This window comes from Eublepharis macularius, chromosome 7 (genome assembly GCF_028583425.1).
Source record: "Eublepharis macularius isolate TG4126 chromosome 7, MPM_Emac_v1.0, whole genome shotgun sequence".
NCBI lineage: Eukaryota > Metazoa > Chordata > Lepidosauria > Squamata > Eublepharidae > Eublepharis > Eublepharis macularius.
This window is the reverse complement of record NC_072796.1, coordinates 108,983,020-109,003,511: the sequence shown is the minus strand read 5'-3', so window position 1 is coordinate 109,003,511 and position 20,492 is coordinate 108,983,020. Positions and strand designations below refer to the sequence as shown.

The following is a 20,492-nucleotide window of genomic DNA, read 5'->3' as shown; positions in this document are numbered from 1 at the left end:
AAAACTTGGTATGTGATGCAAGAGCTTGTTGGAGGGAAAGGTATGGGAGATAAATCATCCCTGTTTGAAACTGGTTTCTTACCTTTTATTGCTACGGTTGCCATTTCAAGCCACACCTTTCCCTTAAAGATCATGACTTGTCACTGTACAAAGTTAATGTTTGATTGAAAGTCTATCAAACTTCTGTGAAACTGCCAAGCACTTTCAAGATATAGGTAGACACCACCAAGCTGGGCAGGTATATAAATATATCTTTTTGAAAATACAAGATTTCCCTACACCAGGTAAGAGATAATCTTCCTGACAATTTCTTTTGAAGATTGTAAAGGCAGAACTGATTTATTTTAATCAATTTAGCAATCTGATTTCCTTTTGTTCTTACTGGGAGTATTGCAGTTCAGATTCTGATAGAAGCTTTTACTTTTATCTTTCAAAATCTAAAATCAAGTTCCTTGGTTGTCAACTTGTCCAACTTTTTTTTCCTGAGTGAGGTCTTCTAAAAAGGTAATGGAGGCTGAAAGGAGAAAGGGGGTGCCTACACTAATGATCTCATCATCTCTTTATGAAAGCAGCAATGAGATTAATTACAATATGCACTTACAATAGCGCATAAAATGCCACCCCTCCCCCGAGTTCCTTCTATCATCTTCCATTTTGAATTCCCTTATCACATAAAAGTGCTTTCTCCCTGTTTATTATTTTTTATTCTTACTATTTTGTCTTGCAATCTGTTTACCACTAGGGCAGCATATTTCCCCCCCCAGCATTCCCTTCTATTATGTGACAATGAGGTTATGAGCTGCTGTTATAAGCACACCAGTGAAGCACATCATCAAATGACAGCCATGTCCCTCTGAAAAAGGACATCCTGTCAGGAAAATTCCTGAGGTGGAACAATTCTTGGTGGGAGCAGGGGGCTAGAAAACGTGATAACATTTGAATCAGTTCTCAGATAGATGTGAATCCCTACTCAAACTAGGAATGTACAAATCTCAGTGGTGGTTTTCCTTCCTGCCCACAAGGTCTCGCCTGGCACCTAGCTTCAATTCCTTGCTCATTTTCACTGACGATGTTCCTGATTTGTTTGTTTCTTTTGTGGCATCTTTATAAGTGATACACCATTTGTATGCAGCTGATGCAAAAATAAGACTAAAAAGTGTGCACATGTAACAGGAAAGTCTCCGTGAGGGAGAACAGCAAATGGCACTCACGTTCACAGCAGCATGCAGGATGTCTCTCTAATCTCTCCACCATCTACCATTTTGAATTCCCTCACTATTTAACAACACCTCCCTATTTAACAACACTGCTTATTATTTTCTTTTAAGATTTTGTCTTGCAATCTGTTCAAAACTAGTTTCTGAAAAACTTCCCTTCTTCTTGTTTTCTTCTCTGCACCTAAGCTAGCACTACTCCCTCCCATTAAATGACAATGAAGAAATACGAATGAAATTAAAATAAAGACTCACAGGTTTGAACTGTAAAAGGGAGACATAAAAACGGAACAGGGATTTCCAAGATACAGTGAGGTTGCAATCATCCCTAATTCCAATTTATTATATTAACTTTTATAGGAGTCAGCATAGCAGGCCCTACCAAGATGTTTAAGCTATACGGACCTCCTTTGTTCTTCCTCTTTGTTCTTCACATGGTAAGTTGGAAAAGCTTTTGTTTTCTTTTAATGCATCTGGTACATGTGAGGAAAAACCTATGCTGCAGTAATTACAAATATTAGGATGAGAAGAGTGTTTGATGGAGTGTTCAGTTTATGTAATTATAATATTTGTAATCTGTCCTGATCCTTAAAATCTTGACAGGAATGTCAAATGATCTTTCCTCAACAGTAGACACACTGGAAAAATTGTCCCTCAGCTGAGTTTTTGAATGCAGGGGAGATTTTTATAGGCATTGCAGCATAATTTTTTGGGTACGTGTTAAACACTGTGTTTGTCATGAGTTGTGTAGTGTTTACTGACTGTAGCTGTCTGTATGCCTCCTCTCAAAGTTGTGCTTCTTTTGTAGAGTGAATCACATTTTCTAATAATCAAAATGTTTGTACTCAGAAAAATACAAAAATTTATTACGTTACTGCAAGAGAATAAGAGGCGCCTGTTTTTTTTTATTTGTGGCACGAGGAACGACTCTCTAATACATGCACTACTTGATTAACTTTTTTTAAAACCTTCATTTTATCCTATTATTACATATATGTAAAATTGTTCAGAGGCTGTGATCTCCTTAGTTATACAATACAAGCGCAGGACTGCTCATATAGCAATTGAACAGCACTAAAGCTCCCCAAGGCAATGTGCAGCCATTTTGTGACTATTTTGCTTTCACATTTTAAAAATATTATTTGGAAATTGTAAATCTCCACCTGTCCCATGCTGGTGTGGTGAGTGCATATCTTACTGGGTTTACTTAAAATGTGGGAGGGGCGAACAATAGTAAGGCCACTGCTTCCCAAGCACTCACAAACAGGCACACATTCTGCTGGCATGGAATAGATTCTGCAGAACATTGTGCTAAAAGTTATATGCATTTGCAGGATGCTTGGCCTCGTTGGGCAGTAAGACCTCCATTTTTAAGCTTTTGAAGAGGTGTTATAACTAGGGGTGCCAGACCCCCAGTGGGGGCAGGGAATCCCCCGCCCTCGCCCCCCACACCCCGCCCTCACTTACCTGGCCAGTGGGGGGTGTGCACCCTCTGTGCATGCTCCCCTGCGGAGCTGCATGCACCCGCAGATTGGGCCCATTTTGGCCTGCATTGGGCCCATTTTGAGCCACTGTGGAGCGCGGGAGCGCTCCTGCATGCCACAGCACCCCAAAATGGGCCTGATCTGCACCAAAATGGCTGCAGATCAGGCCCGTTTTGGCATGGATCAGGCCCGTTTTGGGATGCTGCAGCATGCAGGAGCACTCCTGTGCTCCACAGCGGCTCAAAATGGGCCCGTTTTGAGGAGCTGCGGAGTGCAGGAGTGTTCCTGCGCTCCATAGCAGTCCCCAACACGAGCCCCCACGAAGTGTGGGCATGCTGGGGGTGGCGGCGTGGGTGTGATGATGTCACTTCCCAGAAGTGATGTCATCGCACTTTGCGGAAGTGCTGCGTGCAGGCACCCCCCCCATCAAAAAAGAGGTAAGAGCCAGGCCCTGATCCCCCACTGGGAGATTGAGGGGGCCTGGCAACCCTAGTTATAACTTATGGGTGCAAGGATAGCCAGAGCAGGCTATCCTCTTGGGAATGACAAGTGTGCAAGAGGCCCCAGCCTATCAGATTCCATCCATGTGCAAGATTCCAGCTAGATGCTGTGCGAAAGAAGTCTCTCGGCTTGTATTTTGGTGAATATCTAGAAGATATTGGACTCTGCAGTGTAGAACAAGCCTCCACAAACTCCTCCCTGCATTACCTCATTGATTAATCCTGTCCTTCTCCTTCCTGTAGTGGGTAAATCCCTACCATCTACCTCAATCCTTTGCCCTTGAGGAGCAGGAGAGAAATTCACCGAAATGGCCTCTGTAGTAATGCTCTAGAAATTTCTCCATGTTTCTATTGTCTTTGCCATAAAGATTGTTTTCGTCAGGCACATGTGCCTTGATCTAGCAAGGGTGATAATATACAAAGCAAAAAATAGACTCCCAGGTAAACAGCGATATACTCAGCTCCCTGAAAATACCACTAGTGGTGGTGGTGGGGCTTATTCCAGGTGCACCATCCCACCCCTGCTAGAGTTGCCAGCCTCCAGATGGTGGCTGGAGATTTCCTGGAATTACAACTGGGCCGTTTTCACATGCGCTCTGGGAGATTGTGCGAACTCACGGCATGAAGCGTCTTCCTAGCACAATCTCCCAGCACAATCCTCTTTAATGGCCCAATGACATCAGAAAAAGGGCCATTAAATGGGATCGTGCTGGGAAATCGTGCTAGGAAGATGCTTTTATGCAGTGAGTTTTGCACGATCTTCTGGGTGCATGGCTATGTGAAAATGGCCCTGATCTCCAGGCCATTGAGATTGGTTCCCCTGGAAAAAATGGTGGCTTTGGAGGGTGGACATTATGGCATTATGCCCTAATGAGGACCCTCCCCTCCCCAAACCCTGCCCTCTCCAGGCTCCAGCATCCAAATCTCCAGGAATTTTGCAACCTGGAGCTGGCAACCCTAAGCCCTGCAGACATGAAACACAGTCAAGATTTCTCCCAACAGGTGATATGTGGTCAAATGTCTCCCCTCTGCTATCAACAGGTAATCAGCACAGACCAGGGCTTCTGTGATGAGAGTAGGGGACAGTAGAACTGATGCTAGAGGGGGAAGGGAATATGGCAGGCTGAGGGAGGTGGGAGCAGTAGCCAGTCAGGCATGGATGGTCATGAGGCCTTGGTAGGATCAACCATGAGCAGCCAAAAATGGCACAAATGGCATAGGTGTAGGCTGTCATCCATCAGGTTGTGAAAGGCAAGCAAATGGCAGCAGTGACACCTGGGCGGGATGAAAGGAAGCTTCCAGACTATGGGAGATCAATGAGGTCAGGGACTGGGACGCCAGCCATCAAGGCAGGCATGCTCATTAAGGCAAGCCATAAAATCAGCAATAAGGTGCATACTGGGATGGCCAAACACAGAGCTGGGTATATAGGCCATGTGACAGGAAGGGTGCCATTAACCACTTCCCTCAAATTATGTAGGACATTGTCCAGAATAAAGGAGTGTTGCTAAAAAATTTTCAGAGGTTTTCTGGGAGTGGGGATGATGGAGCCCTACCATCTACCAAGTCTACTCTGGGCCCCAGTGTTCCAGGTGACCCAAGAGATGCCTAGTCCCATCACGGCTTTGTATTATCTTCCATGGAAAATGAAACTTTGGCAGGAGCCCTCCTGCCCAGTACTTGCCCTTCTTGCTGCCATTCAGGGGACAGTAGGGGGGGGAATGGGGGCAATCAACACCATCCTGGTGCCATTACATCTCTGCCATGTTGCCCTTCAAATGTTTATTGCCCAGGATTTTGCTAGCAGACGGTTGAAACCCGACTTTGCTGCAGCCATTTCCTGTGGGGCTGGGGCAGCTGCCAAACAGTACATGGCACAAAGACATAGAAAGCAGTGCCCCTCCTTTCGGCTTCATTAAATAATGATTCATGAGGCGTTTGGACATTTTACAGCTCATATAAAATGTTTCAATTGACAGGGAAGGGCCTCTATGCTGATATAAGAACTGAACTTTACACCCTGGAAGTTGAAGGATTAGACTTTGATCTTTCCAAACAGGACATGCTTCTCAATAAAATATGACAAATCTCTTCAAAGACAAAATCCCGTAAAAATGTTGCTTAGATGTACAAAGCTGTATTTATCCCCTTTCACCCATTTTATACAAAGCATGTCCTACTGACATCTGTTAGGCCTTATGATGCAACAATAACGGAGGCAGGAGACCCTCAACCAGAGTTCTAAACTAGGAGATCCTGTTTTGAAAAAGGAAGATTGTATCAGGGGCATATGGTTAGGGTGGGGATCATGCTTTCTGCCTCTACTTCTGAGGCCTATGCCTTCAGCTGATGGACTTCGTAAGTGCATACAAGTGCAGGGATGGAGGTTCCTGTCACACTGTCTATGTCCTGTACTTTGTTAAATGCAAATAGGCCTTGACAATCATGGAAGCTGAGAGCAGGCCAGGACAGTGGGTGTACTCCAGACCTCATGGCCTTCCTCCACAATAACGATTGGTTGAAAATGAATCAAGATGGTATGGTTAACAATTAGGCTTACCATTTGACTGCTTATGGTGGGCAATCTGCAGGTGGTTTGCTGTGTTGCCTGCTGCTCCAAGCAGTGGTGGGAGAAAAAGAATTAAAAGTAAGGCTACAGCCTAGTTGCCAGCACATTATACCCAACAATGAGAATGAGTAGCTCTAGGAATCCCTGGAAACTCTATGGTAACCTACGCTGCCGCAGGTTGCTGGGCTGAACTTGACAACCCTAACAATAATCCTTTGATCATTTATTTCATGATTTTACCCAAAGAGTTGCTGAGAACCATCACAGGCACCCAAGTAAAGTTTCCCTTTGGGGCCTTCTTCATATGACCCAGTCCCAAACCAAGCATTATAACAAAACATAACTTGCTGTCAACTAATTCTTAGCATAGCCTATGTGAACTGCCTATGTGTACTCTACCTTTCACTCATCCCATGCCTCATATTTATATCCTACCCTTTCTCCAAAAATTTTGGGGCAGTGTATATGGTCTTCCTCCTCCACATTTTATCCTCAAAATTGACTTAGAGATCATGATTGGCTCAAAGTCACTCTTCTCTCCCTCCCGTCTCCTATTTATCTAGTTCCTTTCCACCCTTCCTTCAACAATTTCTTGATAATGTATATGGTTCTCCCTTCCCCATAGTGTCCTCACAACTACCCAGTGAAGTGGATGAGGCTTAGAGAGAATGACTGGCTCAAGGTCGCTCTAGGGTTGTTATCACAAGACTGACAACTGGCAGAAGACTCACTGTTGGGGGCTCCCTTCAGCAATTTAATGACATCTTTTGTGACACGCAAACATAACTTCTGGTGTAACCTGAAGTGATGCCGTCATGCTCAAGCATTTGGCCAGAATTCTATGGTTTAACTGTAGAGTTTTGACTGAACACTAGAACATCACTGGAAATGTGGATGTGACATCACTGCACCAGTAAGCTGGCAATCCCCTTGTTTTTTCCTGTCACCCAGCCAAGTAGCGGTAGGAAGGGCTAGCTGGAGGCAGGAAATTCCCCATCCTCAGTGGGAACATGGCAACTGTAGGTCACTCAGTAAACTTCATGGCAGTATACGGATTTGAACTTGTGTCTTCCAGATCCTATTCCTATTCTAACCAATACATCAAATTGCTCTCAGCAAAGTCCCCACCCCTGAAAATTTGTCTCTCTAGATCGACCTTCTCAGCAGCCTTGGTTTTTTAATGTTTGAATATATAAAACTGGTTGAGTCAGATCATTCATCTATGTAGTCCAGTGGTGTATCGGCTCTGACTGGCAGCAGTTGCCAAAGTTTCAGGCAGTTGTGTTTTCTAGCTCTTCTGAGGACCTAACTACAAGTTAGGTTTTCCCCAGGGACATTCCTGGGTTGGGCTGAGAGATGTGTTTAGAATTCTGTGCTTCCCAGGTACATGTGGGACCAGTTTCTATTTCCTAACCTGAAATGCAATGTGTAGCCTTCAGTACATGGTGGAGCCTCCCAGTGGGGCAAATAACAGCTCCCTTGGACCATTTCAGGTCAGGAAAATAGTGCAGGAGCTGGTCTAAGCCTTTTCTCCCTACATGTTGCAGTACTGATCCAGATTGGGCTTGCCTATGCATGGGTAGCAAAGAACACTAGAACACACCTCTTGATTCGACCCGAGGACCCGTGTATGTAAAAAATCCTTTTAAAACTAGAGAATGCATGTAAGAATATGCCTTGTTTCTGAGCTGTGGCTGTTCTTAAGTGGTATGCTTCCTATTGTGCACTTTCTATGTGTGGTTTATGGTCCAAGTGGGACTGCATATAGGCACAGATCAGGAAAAAAACCCACTTCAAGTTTGGTTGATTAAGATATTGCTTGTTGTTCCTCCAGTCAGGAAACTTCTCAAGCTTTGTATACAGTACTCTTTTCATGTAGGGTTGCTAGGTCCCCCTGGCAACTGGTGGCAGTGGGGGATACTTACTTGGTCATGAGGGACTTGTTGGTGATGTCATTACATCATCAGTGACATACTGATGTCACTCCCATGCACCCAGAAGCAACATCAGTGCATTGCTGGGGGATGCCAGAGACAGCATGTTATTTATTCAAAATTCTATGGTTTAAGCATAGAGTTTTGCCCAAATGCCAGACTGTCTGCCAGTGATGCACTAACATCACTTCTGGGCACACAGGGAATAATGTCAACACACGAGGAGGACTCAGCTAACATCCCCTCCCCATTTCCCTCCATTTTCCCTCCACCAGCAAGAAGTGCCAGCTGGCAGCAGGGGAACAGTAAGCCTGCTTTTCATTATATAGGTGTTTCCCTCCTTCCATTACAATGGAGTTGTCCGTTGCAGTTTGGGTTTAGTGATGTTGTTCTTAAACCATACTAAGTTGGGCAGTGAAGTATGTAGCTCTTTAGTACGTTCCTCATAGTGATAGACAAAATATACAGAAAGTATAGGGAAATATTGAAAAATACTTTCAAAAGAGATTTGTGAAATAAGTGAGTGGGTGCCAAATCAGTAAAGAGAAATCAAAATGGAAAAGCTATCTTAACTGTCAGAACTGGTGAGTAGGTGGGTGTGTAGATAACTGGATTTAAAACAAAGAGATTAAAATCCTAAGAATGATAGAAAAGGAGTAAGAAATATATCTGAGGATGTTATTTCTTTCATAAAGTTTTGAGGGCCAGACATGGTGCTTTCCAGCAGGAATCAGGCCCAGCTGAGGTTCATTGATCTGGAACCCCACAGGGAAAGCTTTTTCATCCCCCCTCCGCCCCTCCAGATAGTATGATTTCCCAGGATCTAAGAAAGGCGTCACTTTTCCAGATTGGACTGAAGAAGTTTATTTTTTGGAAGGTTTTTGAATTGGAGTGAAAATGAGATGACATTTCTTGTTTTACATCCTAAAGTGTTTGCTGTTTTTAGGTGATTTTGTGACAAACGATGTCTTATAAAATTATGTTTTTATCCATTTGCTAGACACTTGAAGTATCCATTGGTGGAAAGGTGGCCTTTTAATTTTTTTTAATTGAACTTCACTTGTATCCCAATGGGGACTCGAAGCAGCTCACATAATGATGATGATGATGATGATGATGATGATGATGATAACATTCGATTTATATACCGCCCTTCAGGACAAGTTCATGCCCACTCAGAGCGGTTTACAAAGTATGTCATTATTATCCCCACAACAAAACACCCTATGAGGTGGGTGGGGCTGAGAGAGCTCCTGACCCCAGGTCACCCAGCTGGCTTCAAGTGGAGGAGTGGGGAATCAAACCCGGATCTCCAGATTAGAGTCCTGTGCTCTTAACCACTACACCAAACTTGGTCTCATTACCGCCTATGGCCGAGACAGAGGAGCGGGAAGGTTCGCGCGGCAAAATAACAGCACACACATACACATGGCTGGGTAAAAAATGGCCACAACTTTATTAACATAACAAAGAGACAGGAGTATTGGCGCGGCATGTGGATCGGATCCACCGGACTGCATCGGCTGACCCGCCTGCCAGCCGATGACCCCCCGCCCCCCTCAGGCGCCCGCTGAGGGAGGGGACCAGAGGAGTGGCATTGAGAAGGGGGGAGGTCACCTGGTGTACACCCTTGGTGATCCCCCTGCCACCTGGGAGGGAGGATGCCCCGGCAGCCCCCGAGCTGGGCGTGCCTTCATACTCCCTCCCAAGATTCCTTATGGGAATCCCCTGCCTGGGGAGCCTGCGCCCGAGGGCCTGGCTCCCCAACAAATGGGATCCGATCCAATGCCCAACCGCCACCAGAGCCACGAGTGGCTCCCGCCAACACTCCTACCGCTGAAGCCACTCCAGCAAGCCGTCACGCAGGTCCTGCAACCAGATGTCATTGCCCCAGCTGGAAAGATGAACCCCGTCCGGACGAAACAGGGGGGCCACGCGATGAGAGATGTCCCAGTGTGCGATAAAGGAGCCTCCGACCGCCGCCACGTGCTGGCCCATGGCATGTGCCAGCTTCTGCCTGACAGTCTCCATCTTCCCGGGGGAGCGGGCCCCCCGCCAACAACACCTCTGGAGTAAGTCTGACCACAGGATAGCAGTCCGTGGAAAGAGACCCTGCAGGAATCCCAGGTCGGCACACATGGCTCGCTTGAGTTCCGGGCCCTCCCGCTTGCCCAGGTCGTTCTCGCCCAGCTGAATGACCAACGCGTCCGGCGGGCCAGACTGGCGTGCCTGCCGTTGCAGCATGGGGACCAGGGCCTCCCAGAGCATTCCTCGCACGCCGAGCCAGCGAAGGTTGAGGTGTTCCTCCAGCCCCATGTGCCGACCCCAGCCAGATGCCTCCGCGTACTTGCCAGCCCAGTGCACGATGCTGTGCCCACAGATCCACACTGTCCTCCTTCGCCCTGTCACAGAAAACATAAGACTGTACATTAATGACCGGCATCCCCCGAGGGGCGAATGTAAGTCTGGAACGCCCTGGACCGCCAACGCCCAATGGCCTTTATGGCCGCGGTGGGCAGACCCCGCTCATGCGCCTCCGTGGCGGCGCCAATGCGGAACGAATGAGTTCCGAAATCCTGGGGAGGGAACCCCAGGGCCCGTAAGCAGGAGCGCAAGACCGCCGCAAACTGGTAGCGGGTGAGAGGGGAGTGATCCCTGTGTATGAGGAATGGCCCGCGGAGGTCAGGCCGCCGACCCAGGTAGTCTCCCACTGCCCGGACTGGGCACAGGACCCGGTTGCTAGAGGGCCGCAGGGTGACGGTGTGCCCCCTCCCCCGCTGGTCCGTCTTGGACTGGCGGACAGTAATGGATACCCGGCGGGGGGTCCAATCAATGTCACTGGCCCGCAGCGCCCGGGCACTGTCTCCCGACCGGGAGCTCGCGACCAGCTCGCCCACCCTGAATGCCCCAAAGAATGCTAATAAAAAAGCCGCGCGGAACAGCTGGGCCTCGAAGGGGGACCAACAGAGGTCTGGCACCACGCGGAGGATCCCCTTCAGCGTGGCTAAGGTAATGGGCCGCCTGCGGTCAGGAGGAGGGGGGGCCAGGCGCGCCCAACCCTCCACCACTCTGCGCACCAAGAAGCCGCCGCAAGGGTCCGGGTGACCCGCCGCCTTACAGAAGAAGGCGATAGCTGCCAGGTCCCTCCGCATGGTCCTGGTGGATAGGCCCAGGTCGCGGAGGTGGGCCAAATACTGCAGAACCATATCTTGGGTCACGGGCCCCGCCGCCCCACCCCCGCAGCCCTCGGAAAAGGATTGAAATCTGGATGCCGCTGCGGTGTAGGCTCGGAGGGTGGAAGGCGCCACCGAGCCCAGGACCCCCTGCATTATGGACTCCCTCCAAGCAGCCACAGCTCCTCCGGGAATGGGTCGGGCTCGCGACGAGCCTCCGGTGCCAGCGAGAAGAATCTCTCCATCTGGAAGCGAGATAATGCGTCTGCCAGGTCGTTGTTTACCCCTGCTATGTGTTGGGCAGAGAAGGCGATGTTAAAATCCAGACAGTATAATACAAAAAGGCGGACCAATCGCATAACCCGCTCAGAGCGAGAAGACTGGCGGCGGATAACCTTCACTGCCGCCATATTGTCACACCAGAATGTGACCCGCCTGTCCCGCAGGAGCTCCCCCCACATGGCCACGGCAACCAGGATGGGAAACAGTTCCAGGAAGGTCAGGTCCCGGAGTATTCCAGACCCCGCCCACGTGGCCGGCCAGCGCTGGGCGCACCAGCGGCCCCTGAAGTAGACCCCAAACCCCTGGCTGCCGGCGGCGTCGGAGTGGACTTGCAGGTCTGTCCCCAAGTCCAGCGGGTCCTGCCAGAGAGAGATCCCATTGAATTTGCCCAGGAAGTCGAGCCAGACCCACAAATCGGCCCTGAGGCCTGCCGTGATCCGTATCCGATGGTGAGGGGAGGTGACCCCCCGGCACGCATGCGCCAGGCGGGCGCAGAAGGCCCGCCCCGGGGAGACCACCCTGCAGGCGAAGTTAAGATGGCCGATAACAGACTGCAGCTCCCTAAGGGTGCACTTGGAGCGGGGCAGGATGCTGGCAATCAGGTCCCGAAGGCGCACCAGCTTGTCCTCGGGGAGCCGGGACAGCCCGGCCACCGAGTCCAGCTCGATCCCTAAATAGGTGAGCCGCGAGGCCGGGCCCTCGGTCTTTTCCCGGGCCAGGGGGACCCCCAGCTCGGCGGCCAGGGCCTGGAAGGTGCTGAGCCGGGCAGCGCAGCACGAACTGTTGGGCGGGGCCATGATGAGGAAGTCATCCAAGTAATGAGTAACAAACGGAGACCCCATGCGGTCCTTAGCCACCCATTCTAGGAATGTGCTAAAGGTCTCAAAGGCCGCGCAGGCGATGGAGCACCCCATGGGCATGGCCTTGTCCACATACCAGTGATCCTGAAACTTAAAACCCAGCAGGCAATGATCCCCCGGGTGTACTGGCAGCAAACGGAAAGCCGACTGAACATCGCACTTAGCCATGAGAGCTCCCTGTCCGCATGCCCTGACCAGGCGCACTGCATGGTCGAACGATGCATACCTGACCGCGCACAATTCAGGGGGAATGGCCTCGTTGACCGAAGATCCCTTGGGATATGACAGATGGTGTATGAGCCGGAACTCCCCAGGGGCTTTTTTGGGGACGACCCCCAGGGGGGACACCCTCAGGTTGGGTAAGGGGGGGCTAGAGAAGGGGCCTGCCACCCGCCCAGCTGCTATCTCCTTAGCGATTTTGGCTGCGACCACCTCGGGGAGCTCCCTGGCGGATTTAAGATTCCCCGATGAGGAAGCCACCCGCGGGCCTGTGTAGGGGATGCGGAAGCCCACGGCGAACCCCTCCCGCAAAAACTTGGCGGCCTCTCTGTTAGGGTAGCGCGCCAGCAGGGGGAGCAGGGCCCGGAGCTGGACCGGGGTACGGGCCAGCCCCAACCCCTCGAAGGGGGAACTAATTACTGCTGGCGGGCTGAGCGGTGGATGAGGCCGATCCCCCGTCCTTGCGGGAATTGTTGGAGGACCGGCCCCCGCGAAAGGGGTGTGAAGGGTTCCCCCCGGGGGCAGGACGGGCGCGAGTGGGCCCCCCCACAGGCGTCACAATTGTGCTCGAAGCGGCATTTCGAGCGCTGGCACTTCCCCTGATTATATTCCCAGCACACGCCCCGTGCCCTGTCCCTGCGAGGCTGCCACCGGCCTGCCCGCCGGGAGTCACTCTTTCCCTTCATGTGGGGGCCTACCAGCCACAGCCAAAGCTTCTGGCTGATGAGGTCCCACCGGGCCCTGGGGTTGTGGGAGGCCCTCTTCCGAAAGGCCTCATCATAATCCATAGCAGCGGCTTCCCCCGCCAAGGCCCGAGCCCTCAGGACATTTCCCAGGTGGTTGGTCAGGTGCCATCCCCGCTCGGGGTACGCGGCCTGGATGACCCCCATATAGACCGTGAATCCTTCAAGCCAGTTGGCGAAAGACCGTTCCGCCCCCTCCTTCTTGCCCCCCCGCTTATCCCTCTTGGACGGAGGTGCGCTCCTCCCATCTTCCGCCTCTGGGCGGAGCAGGGAAAGGACGTCTACATAGTAGCCGTCCAGTATGCGCTCCCTGACCCTGCGGGCCAAGTGAATCCCCGGGGGGTCCTCGTCGTCCGTGAAATGGGCCACCCGTGGGGGGGCTTCCTCGGACCCCCAAACCTCCCTGGGATCCCCCTCCCCTGGCCGCGGCCTGTCCCTCCTCCGCTGGGCCCAGCCTGGGAGGCCTGGGACTCTGGCTGCCACCTCCCAATAATCCTCCCCTTCTGCCCCTTCCTCTGCGGAGGAGGTCTCACCTGATGTCCAGTCGCTGTCTGTCTCCTCCCGGTGATGGCGGCGTCTCCCTTTTCGGCGAGATGTCCTGCTACGCTTGGAAGGCCTCCGGCGTTCCCCACTGCTGCTGCTCTCCAAGCTGGAGGGGGAACGGGCTTGCTGCCGCGGAGTGCCTCCGCGCCCCCTCTTTGCCTTCTCCCGCGGTTTACGCTGAGCGGCCATGCCCAGCTCGGCAGCGGGCTGAGCTGTCCCCGTCCCAGTGTTACCCAGGTGCTCCACCCGCTCAGTCAGGCGCTCCAGAGCCCGGGAGATATCTAAAAGAGCACTGGGGCTGGCCTCCCCAGCCATCCCCAGGCCCCTTGCCCTCCCCGCTGCCTGAGTTCTGGGCCCTCTGGCGGTGGCCCCTTTCTGGCTGCCTGCCCGCTTGCCCCTTGATACAGCCTCCCCCGCCCCCTGGCTGGGATGCGGCCCCCCCTTGCGAGAGGCCGCCCTCCTTGTGGACGAGGATGGGGAGGAGGGTGCTGGCCTGCTGCGGCCCTCCGCCGGCCCGGGCCTGCCGCCCATGTCGCCGCCCCTCTTCCGTGGGGCCTTTTTAGAAGCCCCTTTGGGCGCCCTTTGAGCCCCCGCGGGCGTGCCGCGTGCTCCGGCCCCCGCTGGGGCGCCTTTCCTGCTTGGTGCCATGGCCACCCCCCCACCAACCAGCACAGCCCGGGAGGGTCAGGGAAGCTGGGCAAGAGGAGAGGCCGGGAAAAGCGAGCTCCAGCTGCTGAGGCCCGCCCCGTTGGCTTCCTGTGGGCAGCCGCGCCACCCCCACCCAGCCGCCGTCGACCGGTTGCGCCTCTTCCCCGGCGCCTCGTCTTCTGCCGGGCCCGCGGGGCCGAGACAGGAGCCGCGAGGGGCTCAGCTAAACCCCTCCAAGCAACCTGCTCCGCCGCGCGACTCGCCCGGGCTTCCGACGCCGCCGCCTCCTTCCTCTCTTCGCTCTTCGTCTTCTGCGTGCGGAGCCGACTGCTCAGCACGCTCGCCGCCGCCGAAGTGGGCGGGGGCGTGTCCAGCAGCCGGTTAAATACCCGGCTGCCGGACCTTGGAGGGAACCGCCGCCCGGGCCGTGCGGCCGGCCCCGCCCACCGTCGGCTCGGCCCCGGGCCGCCGCGATTGGCTGGCCCGGGGTTTGAACCGATTGGTCGCTGGCTCGCCCGGGGCATGCCGGGCGAGCCAGCGAGCATGGCGGCCGACGCGGTTCCCGCTCCCCCGCCCGCCGGCGGCAACGGGGGGCACAGGTAAGTCTGGGCCCCCCATTTCTCCTGTTCTCCATTTTATCCTCACAACTATCCTGTGAGGTAGGTTAGGCTGAGAGTATGTGACTGGCCCAAGTTCAACCACTTCCATGGCAGACTGTGAATTCAATTGAGGCTTATAAATATTCTAAACAAAAAAAATTAAACTCTTAATAAAAGTAGAGTACAAACTGGGACAGAACACAATATTAGGTGTTCACATTGATTAGAGCCCACAGAGTGTGTTCATTCTTCTCAGTTGGCATTCTTCCTCCAACAAAAATGCCAAACTACTTACCTGACTTAACTATTCTCAAGTATAGAAGGGCTTTTATGCTAGTGCACCTGAATGTCCTTCCTTCAGCTGTGATGCTAGGAAGATTCAGTGGAATTCCCTATTCAGATAGACTCTGCAATTGGGGTAGCAATAAAATTGCCTCCGTAGACCACATTTTCTTCGATTGTCCTAAATGTTCTGAACTAAGAGCTGAATTCATCTCTCCATTATTTAATCAGAATTCTCTTTCTCCAGAAACGAAATCATCTTGGCTACTCAAAGATAAACAAACTGCTCTGTGTATGGTGAAATTTTTGGCAGCTGTTGTTCATTTACATGATAATTAATTTTGGGGTTTTTTCTTCCCTTGGGATGAGGGTTTGCTATTTATGATTCAAGTTGTAAAAACAGTAAGAAGTTAAGTGAAGTGAAGTATTAGGTATGGCCTCTTCGATTAGCTAGCTACTAAAAAAGAAGTCAGAAGAAAATGCTGGTATGCTAAGAGAGTTTATGCTTGGCATAACCTTAAAATTCACACTATACATGCTATAATTATATGTTACCATTCAAATGAAACTTAAAAAAATATTTTTTAGTTTTCTAGGGCAGTAGAGCATCTGTTAGAAATGGCTGTAAAACAAACTTGCTTTTATGATCTCTGCAGTATCTATTTATGATACCAGATGAAGAAATCAACCTTCGTACGCGATATGCAGGTGCAACACCTTAATGGCCTAAAGAACTTGGACCATTACACAACAAGTCTTCTGTCACTTCCCATTTACAAGGAATGGTGATCTCTTGACAGGGATTGTATCCTAGTTAGCTGCTGCAGCCGCAAGCAATGCACTGGGGAAAGAAATATTAGATAAATGAAGGGGGAACGGCAGGTACAGATGGAACTTCACTCAGTGTTGAAGTTTTCACTGCCAAAAAGCAACATCTCTTTTTTACTGCAGTGGGAAGTGTTGCCTTCAAAGCTCCAGTGTTCAAGCAGCACAGCTGGTTTGCAACCCAGGTATCTTTTCAGGGACCCAGAGTGAAGCCAAGGTACCAACATCCAAGTAGGGCAGCTTGTGCTCTTCCACCCACAGCATGGGAGGATCGGATGGGTGTGCCTTGTGCCTGTCATGGCCTCCTGAACCTGTGCCATTTCTGGCTGGGTCTGAGGTGAGCTCCTGAGGTGCTCTCAGTGGTGCAGAAGCGAGGCTTGTTCCCAGCCAATAAGAACACAAAAAGGGGAAATGGGTGTGGCTTATGCCTGTCATCATCATATCGCCACCACTGCCAGCCAAATCAGAGCCAAGCCCCTATGGAGCTGCTTATCTGAACCTGCTTTTTTGGATTGTGGCTATAACATTTTGGAATTTTGCTAAAGCTTACCTTGTTCAGAAAAATAATAATGAACACAGAATCCAAAAGGCTGTCTCCAGTTTGTTTGAAGACTTGGGGCCAAGCTACAAGTGACGAATGACACTTGAACAGCAAGTGGATTGAGTGGAGTGCAAGTGAACAGGGAGAAATACACTTCCCGTTCAAGTGTCATTCGTCACTTGTAGCTTCGCCCTTGGCTACCCAGAGGGGAATTTTAACCTTTCTCATTGAGCAGAGGACCCCTATGCCATATCATCAAATGTTTCTGAGCCTCCATGCATTTTCAAAAGAGATTTCTCATATGGCCTAAGGAATAGTCTGAGGAACGCAAGCCCAAAGCTCCCTTAAGTGTATGAAATTAAGTATACAGCTTTTTAGAGCTTTTTAGAGCCAGCTCATTTAGACTTCCAGAGCAGTGAAAGAAGCTTGGATAAGTATGCCAGTTTTTTAAGTAATTTTTTTTTACGCATTTTGTTTTCAAATCTTTTGTTATTTTACATCAGAGAAAGACAGTCGGATTTCTCTCTTTTTTATTAAAATGTTTTTTAAAATGCTTCAGGCTAGTTCCATGGCATGGCACTGCCCTCCACACCCCCACCCCCCATGAACAAGAATGGAAATGTTAGCAAAAGTCAGATTGCAACAATAGTCTGAAGTGAATACATGAAAGTGATTTTTCTTTCACAGCTTTCAGCTAAAATGACAACGCACATCCGAGCCTGGAATTCTGATACTTCATAGCTCTCATATTTAGTTGATTGAGCCATAAATGATTTTAAGCAGTCATACAAACTAAAAAAAAAAGGTCTTCAAAACAACAAGAAAAAGACAGGTCTTTGCTCCAATGCTTGACAAGGGAAAGATGACAGGGAGGGAAGTTCTTGGAGAGAAAACAGTAACCAGGAAGAAAGTGAGCTAATGCCATTACTTACACATTTTGCATTTTTACATGGAAAATTTAACATAGGTGGCTGGGAGCGCCCCCCCAGCCCCCCCAGCCCCCCCCTTACTACCTATGCCAATGACCTGGAAAAGAAAGAGTAGGAGAGGCGTTTGTAATGTAAATGACCTTCCTGGCCCATGAAAGCTTCATGTTGGTGTGTAACCCTAATCAACCCACGATCAAAAGAGTATATGCATGTAAACCAATCCAGAAAAGATTGCCACATCCACTGTGTGTTATGACCTTCTTCTTTTCCTTTGGGGCCAGCATCCCATGTATAGATCCATGTATAGAAATCTGCTTTTATACATGGATAAGACCAGGTGTCAGTCCTTGGCAGGTAGACCCCCAAGTCCCTCACAGCAAGCACTCAGGTGCATTGGTTGAAGTAACTTTTATTAGAAATCTATACAGTCCAAGTGATCTATATGAATGCATTGGCAGAAGTGAGTATTCAAAAAGGGGTAGTGCTAATTATAGGGAAACTTCCCGCCCTTTGGGTCCGTTAACACTGTGGCGCGGAAACCCTAAAGAGTTGCATGGGAACTGATTAGTTTAGGCTAGACTTAGTACAGAATGAAATCATCTCAGTCTCTGAGAAAAAATACATTGCTCGCTGCCCGCAGCTTGCATCCAAGGACACTTACAGACAACCCCCACTGGTTCAGTACATTTCATATTAGCAGTTTACACACTCTCAGATGATCAATACAGTGTACAGAATACAAACTCCGCAAACATTTATGATCAGCACAAAATGCCCCCCACATTAATGGCAGGTATGCAGGCAAGCATACATGACACCAGGACAATCTCATGATTGCAGAAAGCTGGGGTATAAATTTGGTAAAATAAAAATAAACATCTAGGGAACATTCAGAACAAAAATCCACAAAAGAGGCTTTTTTGGAAACAAATTTCTTCCTCTTGTTCCAGTCCCCAACCAGGAATGGAATACCTCTGCTACTGCTACATCCACAAAGAATTACAGTTATCCTGAATTGATAGGCCAGTGTTTCCTTACAGTTGGAAAACTCTAGTGTTCTAGACCCTTTCCAATCTGGATTCAGACCAGGGCATGGGATAGAGACATCACTAGTAGTGTTAGTGGATGGTCTCCATCAGAATATAGACAAAGGCCATGCCTCCTTATTGCTCCCCCTGGATCTGTCTGCAGCGTTCGACATAGTAGACCATGCCATCTTGTTGAGGCACTTAGAAACCGAAGTGGGCATCAAAGGTTGTGCCCTAGACTGGTTTAAATTGTTACTCATGGAACGGACTCAAAGGGTTGCCATCGAAGATCAGCTATCTCCAGAATGGGAACTATCTTGTGGGGTTCCACAGGGTGCAATCTTATCTTCTGTGTTATTCAATCTCTATGTAAAACCTTTCGGAGAACTCATTCATAGCTATGTAGGCACTTCCCCACAGGATACAGTAGAAATCTTAGTTCGCTGACTAACAGCTGTGGTGAAATGGCTGAAAAATAACAAATTGAAATTGAACCCAGACAAGACTGAAGTAATGCTTGTTGAGAAGGCAGAGATCTTGAAAGACATTGTACTCCCGCTTTCAGTAGTTCATCTGACCCTTGCAGACTCAGTTAAGAGCTTAGGGGTTATACTGGATCCAGCACTACTACTAGAAAAACAAGTTAAGGCAGCTGCAAAAAATGCTTACTACAATCTCACTCTAACCTGGAAGATGGCTTCTCACCTTGACACGGCCGACCTGGCCACCTGGATCCATGGTATGGTAACATCAAAACTTGACTATTATAATGCACTATACATTGGTCTCCCATCTAAGTTAACTAGGAGGCTCCAGTTGATGCAAAATGCTGCAGCTTGATTGTTAGCAGGAGCATGAACATCACTCCCATCCTACAGTCACTCCATTGGCTACCTATTAGTTACCATGCTCAATTCAAGGTATTGGTTATTACATACCAAGCTCTTCACGGCCTTGGCCCAGCATACCTACAGGACCGCCTCCCTCCCTATGTCCCTCCACGGCAGCTTCACTCATCAGAACAGGGTCTATTGCAGGTGCCATCCTGCACATGAGCAAAATCAACAGCAGCCCATACATGGGCTTTCTCTATGGTGGCTCCTACCCCGTGGAACAGCCTGTCTGAGGAGGTCGGGAGAGCCCCCACTCTCCTGGCTTTCCACAAACAATGCAAAACTGAATTATTCAAAAAGGCTATTTACTCAGATAAGAGGGAAATATTGTACGGAGGGGGGTCTCTGATGCTTTGCTAATGAGTTAGGGACCATAGACTTCACCACTATGTTGCCTTGCATATTATCTATTGCTTTGAATATGCGCTCCTATATACTACCTGTGCTTCATGTTATCTAATGTCAGTCCTAGAATTGATTATCTTCTGTTTCAGCAATTATTCAATTCTGTATTGAATAATGGAAATGTTCTTGATATTGATTGGACTAATCTCAAACTATGTAATCTGCCTTAAGTCTCAGTGAGAAAGGAGGACTATAAATGAAATGAAATAAATAAATATAGAACATATTCATAATCTATTTCCATTCCATGCTTTCCCACAGATTGTTTGCCAAGATCTAAGTGGGCCTTTACAGGACAGTACTTTTTCTGTTCAAGAAGGAAACAAACCAGGAGTGCAATATTTATATCGGGTAATATTGCGTCTCAAACCTTCTCTTTCATTTGAAACAAATATGAAAATGATCAAAGATGTTTGAAAACGGCTTCTAAAATAGAATATTAACCAAAGGGAAAAAGAAAACCAAAGACTATGTCCAGGGGTGGCTGCCCCACCCCCATACTCATCTACTCCAGAGGAGCTCCTCCCAGGCAATACTGAGGCAGGCAGCCCAGCCAAGGACTATGGGGAAGGGGAAAAGGGAAGAGCCACGCCCAGAGGTACACCAGCTGCAGCAGCATAACCTCACAGCCAGCTTGGTATGCACCTCAGGAGAAAGGTATAATGCAGCAGACTGCCCCCAGGAACAGGCCATAGAAGGAACCTAGCACCTGCTGGAGCTTCTTGAAGCTTGTGCTCCCTACAATTTCCACTGGGAAAATTAAAGAGAAAGCCCTCAGACTTCCATGCAATACACTCAGTGATTAAAACCTCATATTAAAA

At 49.6% G+C, this 20,492-nt stretch overlaps 1 protein-coding gene across 1 annotated transcript in view; it reads left to right on the top strand.

The window, feature by feature from the left end:
* The first annotated feature begins 213 nt into the window (after window positions 1-213).
* The window catches only part of CDH17 (cadherin 17), a 48,858-nt gene continuing 28,579 nt past the window's right edge, over window positions 214-20,492 (top strand). Inside the window, exons 1-3 of the mRNA XM_054986053.1 lie at window positions 214-284; window positions 1,575-1,651; window positions 19,933-20,022. Of these exons, the coding sequence (XP_054842028.1) occupies window positions 1,601-1,651; window positions 19,933-20,022 (141 nt within the window). The 5' untranslated portion in view covers window positions 214-284; window positions 1,575-1,600. The remainder of the gene's footprint in view (window positions 285-1,574; window positions 1,652-19,932; window positions 20,023-20,492) is intronic.